Below are 13,828 nucleotides of genomic sequence, written 5' to 3'. Positions count from 1 at the left end.
TTTGCTAAGTTATTTCACGTTTTAATCTTAACAATAATCCTCACCGGATTAAATTGATAATCGTGTGGACTCAATCAAATATTCATGTTGTGTATTGAATGAATATACTTAGTAATTTATGTTGTAATTTTAATCATTAACCCTCACCAGATTACTTCTAAAACCGGGTGAACCCAACTAGAAAACCCATATGTTAATGTTTATAAAAGGAATCCCTCATGTTCGCTAAGTTTGAACTAGAATGGGAAATAATTGATCAGTTGTTTATACATTAAATCTTAGCAAAAGCATTCCTCGCATATTAATTCATTTAACAAAAAGAAAAGAAAAGAGTGATGTCTCTCCTATTACTATCATCTAACAAATAAAAAAAAAAGGAGATATGCAATAAGATAATTCGTATTTTAATTCTAAAAGAAGAACGTCGTTTAATCTTGTTACTCCAATCTTGAAATGATGAATATCACCTTGCTAAATATATCTTAATTTAAAGGATGAACTCATGGGATTCCTAATACACTCTCATCTAAATGAAGTTAGTCCATCTCTTTGCATTATTAAAACATCAAATGAATCCTATGGCTACTCACATTATACCCTTCATAAAAGAACTTCAACTCATCAGTTGGCTGTGCACGAAATCTAATGAAGGGAATCTCATTCTATTAACTGTAGTTAATCTTTAAGGAATGAATTTCTCTTATCAACCATGCTTTAAATATTTAAGAAGGAGATCAAATGTGGGTGTATGTTTTAAAATCAAATGATGGAACCCTCGCTTTACTAATCATAGTTTAACCTTGAACGAACGTATCTCATTGAGCACATTTATAGCAATAAAAGATGATGTCAAGTGTGGATGGTTATTTTAAAACTCTAATGAATGAACTTTGTTATATTTAAAACGCTTGAACCCATTTGGAGACCTCCTAATGTAATTATGAATTTAAAGTGCAATGAATAAATAACTTCTCAATGGCTCCCTAACCGTCTAAAGTAAATGATCTCTTCCTAAAATTATAAGACGTCAAACCATTGAACACATTTGTAATTAAGATCTATGCATTGTCCTCGTAATTAAGTTATCCAGTTTAATGGATCAAAATGAGAGCCATTTACAATGACATATAAATATCCGTAAACAAAAAAACAAAAAATTAATTTTGAATAAATTTGATGTGTTTAATACTTTGAATAAAATAGAATCATTGTCACTTGTCTCTATATAAAACTGTTACATATTTAATGAGAGTGAAAAAGTGCAACATTATTATTCGACTTTATGTTTATTAGAGACAATTATATGATATTTCTCGATATTATTTTATATGTATTTTTTAATTTTCTAAATAAGTAAAAAAACACATCCGAGGTGGGAGGGAGGAATTAGAAAAAAACCTCCTCCTCGGGGGCATCCAGCTGCTGTAGGTGGCCTCCCAGCTTTCGCACAATCTACCCCTCCATCCCAGCAACTTCCTCCCTCTTTCACACAATTTACCCCTCCATAATCTTATATTGACATCTTCAGACCAAATAACTGCAAAGTATCTATAATTGTAGGTATCAAAAATCAGGTTAAGTAAAAATACATCTTTGGACCACATCTAGATGTCCAAAGATGTAACACTTTTTCACCGCATCTAGCTACAACTAGCATCTTTTCTATCTTTTTTATTTCTTTTGAAATATTACAACTAATCTTTTTATCTCCTTTTATTTCTTTTTTTATCTGATTTTCACCGCATCTAGCTACAACTAGCATCTTTTTTATCTTTTTTATTTCTTTTGAAATATTACAACTAATCTTTTTATCTCCTTTTATTTCTTTTTTTATCTGATTTTCACCGCATCTAGCTACAACTAGCATCTTTTTTATCTTTTTTATTTCTTTTGAAATATTACAACTAATCTTTTTATCTCCTTTTATTTCTTTTTTTATCTTCCGAACTTATGATTCCTTTACTTCTTCTTTATCTTCCAAACTTATGATTTGTTTGTAGTATGTTACGATGTTGCATTGATTGACGTATTTTATTTTTTTTAAGCTCACTCGCATCTTGAACCTCATTCACTATGTCTTTAACTTAGATATTATTTTCTTGTCAATAATTTTAAACTTTTCTAAAATTACAAATTTTCCTCCATTATATCCTTATTGTCAATAATTTTAAACTTGATTTCCTAAAATTACAAATTTTCCTCCATTATATCCTTATAAAATTATCTAAATTATTACCCATCTTATAAAATTATCTACATTCTTTCTTTTCAAATATCAATGTTAAAAAATAAAATATCTAGATGTATTTTTGTATTGTCCAATGCTAAAAAATTGTATTTCCTCTGTAACCCAATTTTATAAAATTATCTAGAATAATTAAACGAATACTAATACTAAATCTGAAATACTCAAAACCGTGAAACCAACATATATATATATTTTCAGAACACAATACAAACTTTTCACAATATTATTACACGAAGAATCCCACACCAAAACCTCTTAAGATAACAACAACGATATATCCATTTCCCTCAAATCGTTCACAACCAAAAAATATTACACATAATACTATATACTTCTACCCCACAACTATTAACAAGCATTTATTATTAACCAGAAATATGAACAGTCTGGACTTGAGGCTTGCTCTTCTCAGGCGCCTTGGGAACAGTCACAGTCAGCACGCCGTTTTCCATCCTCGCATTAATATTATCCATCTTTGCATTTTCCGGCAGCCGGAAACGGCGAACAAAGCTCCCGGACTGCCTTTCAACGCGGTGATATTTATCATTCTTGTCCACCTCTTCTTTCGTCCGCTCTCCACTTATCTGCAGAATTCGCCCATCTTCCACCTGGATTTTTATGTCCTCTTTCTTCAGTCCTGCACAGAATATTTGAATTCAAACCTTATGGTGGAGAATTTGGACCTCTGGTCATATGAGAGAAAGATTTGTGCTTCTTACCAGGGAGATCTGCTTTGAAAACATGCGCCTCGGGAGTCTCCTTCCAGTCGACATTAGCGCGAGCCACAGCAGAAACCTCGGCTCCAGCGCCTTCCTTTTGGCGGTAGGGGGCTACGTCCATAAAACCACCCACGAAATCAAATGGGTCCCACACGTCCAGGGCGAACGGATCGTACGCATTCGTCCTTCGCCCGCCAAACCATGGCACCATTGACGACATTTTTCTGCAAAACAGGAGAAAAAAGAGCTGCAGAAGGTTAAATTCACCATGAAAACGAAAAAAAAAAAAAGAGAGAATCGGCTATCTAAGTAACAGGGCATAGAAATCTTAAGAGGAGGAAAAAAGAATGCTTGAAGGAAAATTTATGAGCAAAGTTGATGCAGAATTTGTGGGTCTTTACCAGACACCTTCCTGGAATTCGAACCGTAAACCAATGCCGCTGCAATTGAAGATGAGAGGAAGTAAAGAGAATGGGCGTATAAATTGGGCGGGTGGAATCCAGAAATTTCTTTTCATTTGCCACGCGTCTCTTTGTGTTGATGCCGCGATTTGATGTAACGGACTCATAGCAATCTTTACAATTGAGGCTTGTAACGGGCCAACGCTGGGCTTCTGCGAAAAGTTTTGGATTTAAACGTAATGTTTTGTGCATTCAGCATGGCATTTAATGGGGTCTTTGCTGTAATACGTAATCTCTTGTATTTGAAAAACCAAAAACTGTCACTAGGATGTGATAAGGTGATGAGATTGACATCTGGAATATCGATTGAAGACGCACGTAGCTCTTTATACTGACCCAATGACGATAGAACCAACTCTTAAGTAATGACTAGATTAAATACAGTACTTTTCTTTGTACACATCACCTCTAAAGTGTTTTTTAATAAATATATTTTATTTTATTCTAAAATAATACTATTGTGTCCAATAGGCATATAGATTGGTATTTTTAAAAGCTCATTTGTTATTTTTCCATAGTTTATCAATGGAATACATGGATATGTATCATATTTATGTTTATTCAATGAAATATTGTGTTTTCATTATGATTTGTTCTTCTTTCTACAATCAAAAGATTTTGTATGACGTGGAGTGTGCAATCATTTCAACCCCAACTCTTAAATTATATCTATGGACATTTAGTTGTTTGCGTTACTACTGTTAATTTCAACTTACAACACTTACCATCCAAATTATGCTTAGTTGTTTGTGCTACCATTGTCAAATATCAACTTACAACACTTACCCGCCCAAATTATACTTAGTTGTTTTTGCTACCACTATCAGTTATCAACTTACAACACTTACCACCCAAATTATACTTAGTTGTGTTGGCAACAAGGCAAAACTGAGGGGCTGGGGGACGAGGGGGAGGCGAGGAGAGGGGCAGGGGGGTGTGGATAAGTTTTCTCACAAACTTTACTTAACTCAAACACAATTTTAGATTTGATAATTAACAGTAAAAGTATAAATCAACACCACATCAATAACACACATAACACCAAGATTTTTGGCGTGGAAAACCTAGTCAAGTGAAAAACCATGGTGGGAACCTACCTACAATATGATGATACCTTGTTAGAAGTATATGAAATATTACAATGGGGAATTCAGGCACACTACCTAGAGCTCTCTGCTCAAACACAATAACAAAAAGGGCTATAACTCTGAGGAAGACTCACTGTCTTACAAAAATATTCAGATTAAATCCGAAAGATTATGAATTGATAGAATAACATCTTCTCATGCCTGGTTACAGTTTCGGTTAGGCGCATTAACTGCTCTCTGCACACTTCTTCACATTTCTTCGCACTTCTTCTCTACTACCAAAAGATTAAAGCATTATTCACACATCTCACACATTCATGGATACCGCAGATACATCCACAATATGATATTACATTAATTTATACATATAATCAACTTATATTTCAAGCTTGGCTCAACACATATCACAAATTACAAAGATATAACCATACACGCTACAACATAACATGTGGACCAAAACAATGTCGCCTAAGACACAGTTTGGACCCAAATCAACTCCTCGAACACGCAACAAATCCAAGAATTATACCAGGAACATCCGCAACATGCTACAATCATCCAGTCACCAAGAATGTTGCATAACACGAACTTATCGAAAAATCGTCAATAATGAGCACAACAATCAATGTAGACTGTCAACACAAATAAGACACGATCTAGAAACATTCACAAGCATCATGAATTACCACATCAACAATCGCAACCTCACCACTTACTAGAATCTTCCTCATTATTTTACTTAACCTCATTATTTTACCGAACCTCAAAACCATCAACTATACTGACTGTCAAACTGAAAGATACACTTGTGAAATTCCAAATCATGAACCATCTGAATTGAGGACACACCATAATGTCTCAAACGCTTTGCCAAATCCGCAAACCAAGATATTGCAACGCGAAGCAAAATCCAAGACACTTATCAACAATGAACAACCAACCTCAATACCAGACCACATAACTTGATCAAATCATCATACAGACCACTGAAACTATAGCTAAACCAATTAGAGATACTTATCTCAAAACCCTTTAATCTCCAATAGCTCAACTACAACACATTGGCCAAACCAACTAACTTAATTTGTCTGCAACATTGGAACACACAAAGAAATATGTTGACAAAAATGACAACACATCACTCGAACAATGCAAACACATTTTTGCACATTATCTCAGCAATCTCCCTCCTAGAATTGATGTCAACACATGACGTGAAAAACAATCAATGACAAAGAAAAGAACAACTCACAACAATCAACAAAGTCCCCCTGAGATCAAGCATATGATATGACAATTTTTCACATGATTCTCTCCCCCTTTGACATCAATGTAGAAACACATATTTGCAATCTTGATTCTCTCCCTTTGAACTAAACTCACAAAATTGAACATCTCTCACCCACAACTGAACATCTGAATCACAACACTAACTACTCCCCCTGAGTATTAGCCACCACTTATCGATATGAATAACAAGATATCTCTGTGAGGTCCATCGGACTGACAGATCAATGCATCTTAGTTCTCATCAGGAGGGGCAATCACCCCTAACTTCTCTCTAGGATACTCAAAATTATCTTTAGGCAAAGGTTTCGTGAAGATATCTGCAATCTGTTCTTTTGTAGACACATACTTTAATTTGACTTCCGCCTCATTCACCTTCTCTCTCAAGAAATGAAATGAAGATTGATATATGCTTAGTTTTAGAATACAACACCAGATTTTTAGAAATGTTGATAGCACTTGAATATAACAATATATAGCAGTAGGCTCTTTAGCATCCACTTCATCCATATTACCTGAGTACAATTGCTAGCAGGAACAATGCATTCATCTTCTGTAGTAGATAAGGAAATAGCATTCTACTTCTTACTCATCCATGAAACCAATCTCTTTCCCAAGAAAAATGCACCACCACTAGAACTTTTCCTTTCATCAACAACACCTGCCCAATTAGCATCAGTAAAAGAACTCTAAGTAAAACAATCATCTTTAGGATACCACAAACCAAAATCAGCTATCCCTTTCAAATATCTAAAAAAAATTTTAATAACAAAAACATGAGATTCCTTAGGATCAACTTGAAATCTAGCAACAAGACACACAAGATTCATAATATCTAGTCTAGTCTGAGTCAAATATAACAATCCACCAATCATAGACTTATATCTAGTCTGATTTACTTTCATAGAATCATCATCCTTTGTCAAATTACATCCGGTTACCATAGGAGTACCAACTGGCTTTGCATCATCCAAACCAAACTTATTCAACAATTCCTTCACATACTTGGACTGAGATATAAAAATACCTTTATCAAAATGAGTAATTTGCAATCCCAAAAAGAATTTCATCTCACCAATCATAGACATCTCAAGCTCATTGTGCATGTCATTAGCAAACTTCTTATAGAAACCATCATCTCCACCAAAAATAATATCATCAACAAATACCTCAACAATCAATATGTTATCATTATCAAATTTAAAGTACAAATTACTGTCAGCAGTACCTTTATTGAATTCAAGCTTCATCAAATACCTATCCAATCTGGCATACCAAGCTCTTGGGGCTTGCTTCAATTCATACAATGTTTTTTTCAATCTGCAAACCATATCTTCCTGATCTGTCAATTGAAATCCATTTGGTTGCTCAATATAAACTTCCTCTTCCAACTCACCATTAAGAAAGGATGACTTGACATCTATTTGATAAACTTTGAAATCTCTGTAAGCAGCATAAGCAAGAAATAATCTAACAACTTCAATTCTAGCCACTGGAGCAAAAGTCTCATCAAAATCAATTCCTTCCATCGGAGAATATCCCTTACAAACAAGTCTAGCTTTATTCCTAACAACTTCACCCTATTCATTCAATTTATTCCAAAAGATCCATTTAGTTCCAATTACATTTTTATCCTTAGGTTTGGGAACAAGAATCCATGTATTATTCTTTTCAATTTGGTTCAATTCTTCTTCCATTGCTTTAACCCAATTTTCATCCTTACATGCTTCATTAACATCCTTAGGTTCAATCTTAGAAATCAAGCAATAATCTTCAACAATTCTTCTTCTAGTCATCACACCTTTATTCTTATCACCTATGATCTGATTCTCTGAATGATTCAACCTTACATACTTGGGAATCTTTTGATTTTTTTGATTTTTAGACTCTTGAGCTCTTACTTCTGCACTAGCACTTGTATCTTCTCCTTTGGGTAAGTGCACCAAGATGGTGAACAAAAAGGGGGGTATAAGTGGCCACTTTTTTTCTTCTGGAAATAAGTAAATCTGAACTTCAAAGAGATATTTGAAGGTCATGCACTCAAAAATAGGAGTTGAGAAAAGAATAAGAATTATAGTACTCTGAATCTAGTTTCTAAACTACTAATTTTTTAAAAAATTGGATAATATTAAGAGGGTCAAACCTTTCTCGCACGAAAAACCGTTCCTGATTTTTTTAGAAAAAACATAACTTAGATTTATTATTTTGCAAAATCCTTTGGTAGAATGATAGGTAAGAGTGAGATCTAGAAGTTGTGTATTTTTTTGTAATTTTCCATTTAGTATTTTTTTTAATGATTTTTTGAAGTGACCGCATCTTGAAAATTTGGTAACTGTTCGTGCGCTAGGCATAACTTGCATCAAAATAATTGAAAATGCAAACTTCTTTTTTTTAAAGTGTATAGAATCTAGTGTAGAATAATAATATGTAATTTATTTTAAATTTGGTCAAGTATATCAAAAGTTATTAAAAAAATGGTAGACATATGTCTGTGACGACTGTCAAGGCACTGGTAAAGAAAATTAAAGTTTACTATGCTAATATTGTCCAAAAATAGAAAAAATTATATGGTCAAAAAAATGAAAAGACGTGTGAGATTATGGTGGTAATTTTAGAGATACCCACTTGATCATTTGTAAACTTGATGAGGACGAAGTCAAGAAATCATGTTGGAAGATGAAAAAACGTGTAAAGGGACAAAAATGGGGGGGAAATGGGCTTGCAAGCCTTAGGATCGTTTTCCAACTCTCTTACCAAGCCAAAACCCACACAGGTTTTGAAAAACAAAAAGTACTATTCATAGTTCTACATAACCTGCACAGGTTTTGAAAAACAAAAAGTACTATTCACAGTTCTACATAACACGTATAGGTTATGTAGAACTAAAACCATTATTTTGTGTTTCACAAAACCCGTACAGGTTATGAAGACATATTAATGTATGCTTGTAAACTTAGCATTTACTACACATATGCGTAGACATACATATATAATATGTGTTTATGTATGTATATATGCATATCTACAGTTATATATACATATATTTATATAGATATATGTATATATATTTGTATACATTCAAGTCTCTCTTCTTTTCCTCTCTCTCATCTTCCTTCCCCAATCACCGTCTCTGTCTATTCTGAGCCTTAATTATTCTCCTTGAGTTCTATCTCATCTTTGTCCCCCTCATACTTCTCTCTCTGCCAAGTCTCTCACCCTTTTCTCCTTCTCGTTCTCTCTCTACCTCATGTCCCACCCTCTCCTCCTCCTCTCTCTCTCTCTCTCTCTCTCTCTCTCTCCCTATCCCCTATTCTCTCTCTATTCCCTCTCCTTATCCTATTCTCTCTCTCTCTCTCTCTCTCTCTCTCTCTCTCTCTCCTATTCTCCCCATCTCTTCCCTCCCTCTCCCTCTCTCCCAATCTCCTCTCTCTCTCCCCCCTCTCTCTCCCTCACCCTCTCCTTATCCTATTCTCTCTCTCTCTCTCTCTCTCTCTCTCTCTCTCTCTCTCTCTCTCTCTCTCTCTCTCTCTCTCTCCTTTTCCCAATCTCCCTCTCTTTCCCTCTCCCCCTCTCCCTCCATCCCCCCCTCTCTCTCTCTCTCCCTTCTCTTTCTTTCTCTATCTCTCTCCCTCTCTTCCTATCCCCTTCTCTCTCTGTCTCTAACTCTCTCTCCCCCCTATCCTTATCCTATTCTATCCCTCTCTTCCTACCCCCTATAATCTCTTTCTCTTTCTCTCAATCCCATTCTCACCCTCTCTCTCTTTCTCTCGATCCCATTCTCACCCTCTCTCCCTTCTCTTTCTTTCCCTCTCTCTCTCTCCCTCTATCTCTCTCCCCACTTTTTTTTTGGTTCCTAGTTCTACACAATCCATATGGGTTATGTAGAACTAAGGCCAAAACTTTTAATTCTGCATAACCCACGGGTTTCTAAAAAATATAATGTTCCTCAAAACCTGTACGAGTTTTGAGGAACTTTTTTTTTTAATTGTTTTTGGCTGGGCTTGGTGTTACTAAGCCTAGCACGTTTTTTAATTTCTAGAACACACATGGGTTATGAAAAATTTCATTTTTTTTTGCATGTGGCCATTTTTTTGTCCACCATCTTGGTGCACTTACCCCTTCATTCTCAGGCTTTTTCGGAACACTCTGAATTTGATTCTGGGTCTGCACTTGCTTTCCTTTATCTGAACTGACATCCCGATCATCTGAATCATAGTTGGAGCATCTGATGTGTCTCTCATTTCTTTCATCAACCTTCACATTAGTAGTATATGTGCCTAACCGGAACTGTAACCAGATATAAGGATATGCTATTCTATCAGTTCATGATCTTCCGAATGTAATTCAAATATTTTTGTAAGACAATGAGTCTTCCTTAGGGTTGTAGCCCTTTTTGTTATTATATTTGAGCAGTGAGCTCTAGGCAGTGTACCTGAATGCATGTGCATTCCCCATTGTAATATTTCATATACTTTTAATAGGGTATCATCATAATGTGGGTAGGTTGCCACCATGGTTTTTCCCTTGACCGGGTTTTCCACATCAAAAATATTGGTGTTATGTGTGTTATTGATGTGGTGTTGATTTATGCTTTTACTGTTAATTATCAGATCTAAAACTGTGTTTGAGTTGAGTAAAGGTTGTGAGCAAACTGATTCACTCCACCCCCTCTCAGTTTGTTGCCTTGTTGCCAACAATTTGTTTGTGCTACCAGTATCAATTATCAACTTACAACATTTACTGCCCAAATAATTTATGTTTATTCAATTAAATGCTATGTTTTCATTATGATTTGATCTTCCTTCTACAATCAAATGATTTTATATGATGTGGGGTGTGCAATTATTTCAATTTCAACTCCTAATTCATATCTATGAACAATTTAGTTGTTTATTCTACCATTATCAATTATCAACTTCCAACACTTACCATCCAAATCATACTTAGTGTGAAAGATACTCTTCCTCAATCATGGTTAGTTTATTAATGCACATGCTATAACATAACATTGCACATCATTAATTTTTTCCAAGCTTTGAGAATTGCTTTCTACTTCACTTCTTGTCTCATCTAATCCTTTCTATGTGAGCTTGCTCTTGCATGGCACTTGGACACTTAAACATTTGATAATATTCTTTCTCACACTTCAAGCAAGTCTCACCAAAATCCTCTACCATGGCCATAGTTCCTTCTTCATCCACCTTTGCCAGAGGTGTACTCATCTCATGAGCTATATGTAATAGTACTAGACTTTGCAATTTCCTTCATAGATTTTCCTTGTCACCATGTTTTCCCTTCCCTTTCCTTGGTCCACATGTTCTATTTTCCTTCAGAGGTGATTCCACAATAGTGTTCAAGCATAAATGAGACATTGAAATCAACATTTTAAAACCAAAATTTCACTTTGTGTCATTTATAATAAGCAAACAATAAAAAAAATGAAGATGGCATGAACTAATAATTTTTTGGATTTTATATGTAGATCCAAAATATATACTTAATTTTTTTTATAAATAATTTATCTTATTTTTCAAACATAAATCTTAATATTTTTTTTTTTATATTGCATTTAATGAGTGATATTATTTCATAACACATTTTTTTTATTCACTTCTTAAACATAGATCATTAATATCAACATTAGGTGCATGCATATTTTCATAAACTTTATTTTTGCACATTTTTTTTAATTTAGATTAATTATAATTTAAGTACTATTCTATTACATAATTTTGTTGGTATATATTAAAAAAATTCTATTGAAACAAGTATGTCAATAGAAAAGTTTTAACTTTCTTGATTTTTCATTGTGCATCAAACATAGATCTTTATGGAAAAATATTTCACTAGAAAATATAAAATAAATGCAATTTCTTTTACATTACAAGATTCAACTTAACCCCTATAACTTGTAGTGCATTGGGAAAACTTTTGAACTTGATCAGTGACACTTGCACAACATGCCCTTCAATAGCACATACATGGGGAGATTGGAGCTTGTGATCACTTGCTTGAAATATGTAAAATAGATATAATAATTTGATTTTTGAAAATCTTAATGTAATCACTATAATCTTATAGAATCTCATGTCATGGTGACTCTATTTCATTATCCAACACTTGCTTTCAAATGATTACTTCTTTAAGGACCTTTAAATGAGATTTCTTTAGCTAAATAATCTTCAATCAAATATCCTTTATTCAAAGGTCTTAAGTCACATACACACATCACTCACTTTCCACACATTTTTCTAAATCAAAGAGTGTTATTTGGTCACTTTTTGTTCTCTAAAATATTTTTTCTTTTAGTTGCATTTTTTAAAGAATTTTTTTTTGGTTGTTTTTTCATTGGAGAAACGTTTTTGATCATTTTAAATGATAGATTATTTGCAACATGATTTTATGAAAAAGAATATGGGAGATAAAAGAATTAGGACAAAGAAGACTATGTGTTCATATTTGAAAAAAAAATAAAGAACTAAATGCATAAAAGAAAGGATGAAAAAACATTTTCATCAAGATCCTTTTGTAGCTTATGCTTTGAATCTATTTATTTCCTAGTATATCTATATGTCTTTCTTGAGATTTAATTGATTGTTTTTCCCTTGCAAGTAATTTTAAAAAGACTTTAGGCTATAAATCATACGTTGAGCATTTTAAAATATCCATAAAAGAGAAATTGTTTTTGGTTAAGCTATATTTCTCGTTAAGGGTCTAGTGAATTGAGGAGGCTTAAACTCTAATACCTAGGTCTTAGATAGACCTTATACACAACCTCACACTTTCCTACAACTTTGAGTATATTGTAATAACATATAGAATTATTTTTGAAACCTATAGTTCTAACCATTTATAGCATGTGGGGCACTAGTAAATAGTTAGCCTCAAGAAGTTAGTATTTGTTGAATATTGTTGAGAAGTTTGTTGGAATGATGTTTTGTCATTAATGTCAACATATTCTTCTATGTATTCTAGTGTCACAATCAGATTAAATGAGTTGGTTTGTTTAGTATGATGTAGATTAGTTGTTGTGGTTTAATGGGTTTTGAGATGCTTATCTCTATTTGATTCAGTAGAAGTTTCATTGGTCTGCATGTTGTTTTGATCAAGTTGTGTGATCCAGTATTATGGTTGATATTCAGTTGTTCATGTTATGGTATTTTGGATTGTGCTCCGCATTGTTCCTAAATTGCAATATCTTGGTTTGCGGATTTAGTAGAGTGTCTGCGACGTTAAGGTGTGTCCTCAATTTAGATGGTTCGTGATTTGGAAGTCCGCAAGTGAATCTTTTAGTTTGATAGTCAGTTGAGTTGATGTTCTTGAGGTTCGATATAATGATGATAAAGATTCTAGTAAGTGGTGATGTTGTAGTTTTTTCAGTGGCGATTCATGTTTCTTGTGGATGTTTCTAGATAGTGTTCTATCTGTGTTGTTGGTTCGCATTGATTGTTGTGCGCAATATTGATATTTTTCTTGATCTTGTGGTGTTCTTCGTGTTATGCAACATCTATGATGATTGTAGCATTTTGTGGATGATCGAGGCGTAATTATTGATTGGTGTTGCGTGTTCGGGGAAAATTGATTTTGGTCTAGACCATGTATTAGCCGACAATGTTTTGGTCTGCATGTGTTGTTGTAGCATGTGAGGTTATTATTTTATAATTTGTATTGAGGGTTTAGCGGACCTTGAAATATAGGTTGATGAATTATATATATACATATATTTATTTGAGACATGTCTTTGCATGTGCGAACATTGTTTTGATCATTTAGTAGAAGAGGAGAAAAACTAAGAAGTACGAAAGAGTGTGTAGAAGTGTAGAAGTGCATAGTTTGAGTATATATGCTTAACCAGAATTGTAACCAGGCATGATGAGATGCTATTTTATTAGTTAATGATTCTTCGAATATAATCTGAATGTTTTTGTAAGGTAGCGAGCCTTCCCAAGAATTGTAGCCCTTCTTATTCTGTGATTTGAGCAGTGAGCTCTAGGTAGTGTGCCTGAATGCATGTGCATTCCCCAT

At 33.9% G+C, this 13,828-nt stretch overlaps 1 protein-coding gene across 1 annotated transcript; it reads right to left on the bottom strand.

Annotated features, from left to right (window-relative positions):
- Positions 1–2,406: 2,406 nt before the first annotated feature.
- On the bottom strand, positions 2,407–3,507 carry LOC131058567 (16.9 kDa class I heat shock protein 2). The gene is made up of 3 exons (XM_057992321.2): positions 3,369–3,507; positions 2,968–3,191; positions 2,407–2,885 (listed from the first exon to the last, which is right to left on the bottom strand). The coding sequence occupies exons 2-3, from the start codon at positions 3,185–3,187 to the stop codon at positions 2,614–2,616; spliced, it is 492 nt and encodes a 163-aa protein (XP_057848304.2). The 5' UTR covers positions 3,188–3,191; positions 3,369–3,507; the 3' UTR covers positions 2,407–2,613.
- Positions 3,508–13,828: the final 10,321 nt, after the last annotated feature.

Source organism: Cryptomeria japonica, chromosome 5 (genome assembly GCF_030272615.1).
Source record: "Cryptomeria japonica chromosome 5, Sugi_1.0, whole genome shotgun sequence".
Lineage (NCBI taxonomy): Eukaryota > Viridiplantae > Streptophyta > Pinopsida > Cupressales > Cupressaceae > Cryptomeria > Cryptomeria japonica.
The sequence above is the reverse complement of the archived record's forward strand: the minus strand, read 5'-3'. Positions and strand labels throughout refer to the sequence as shown.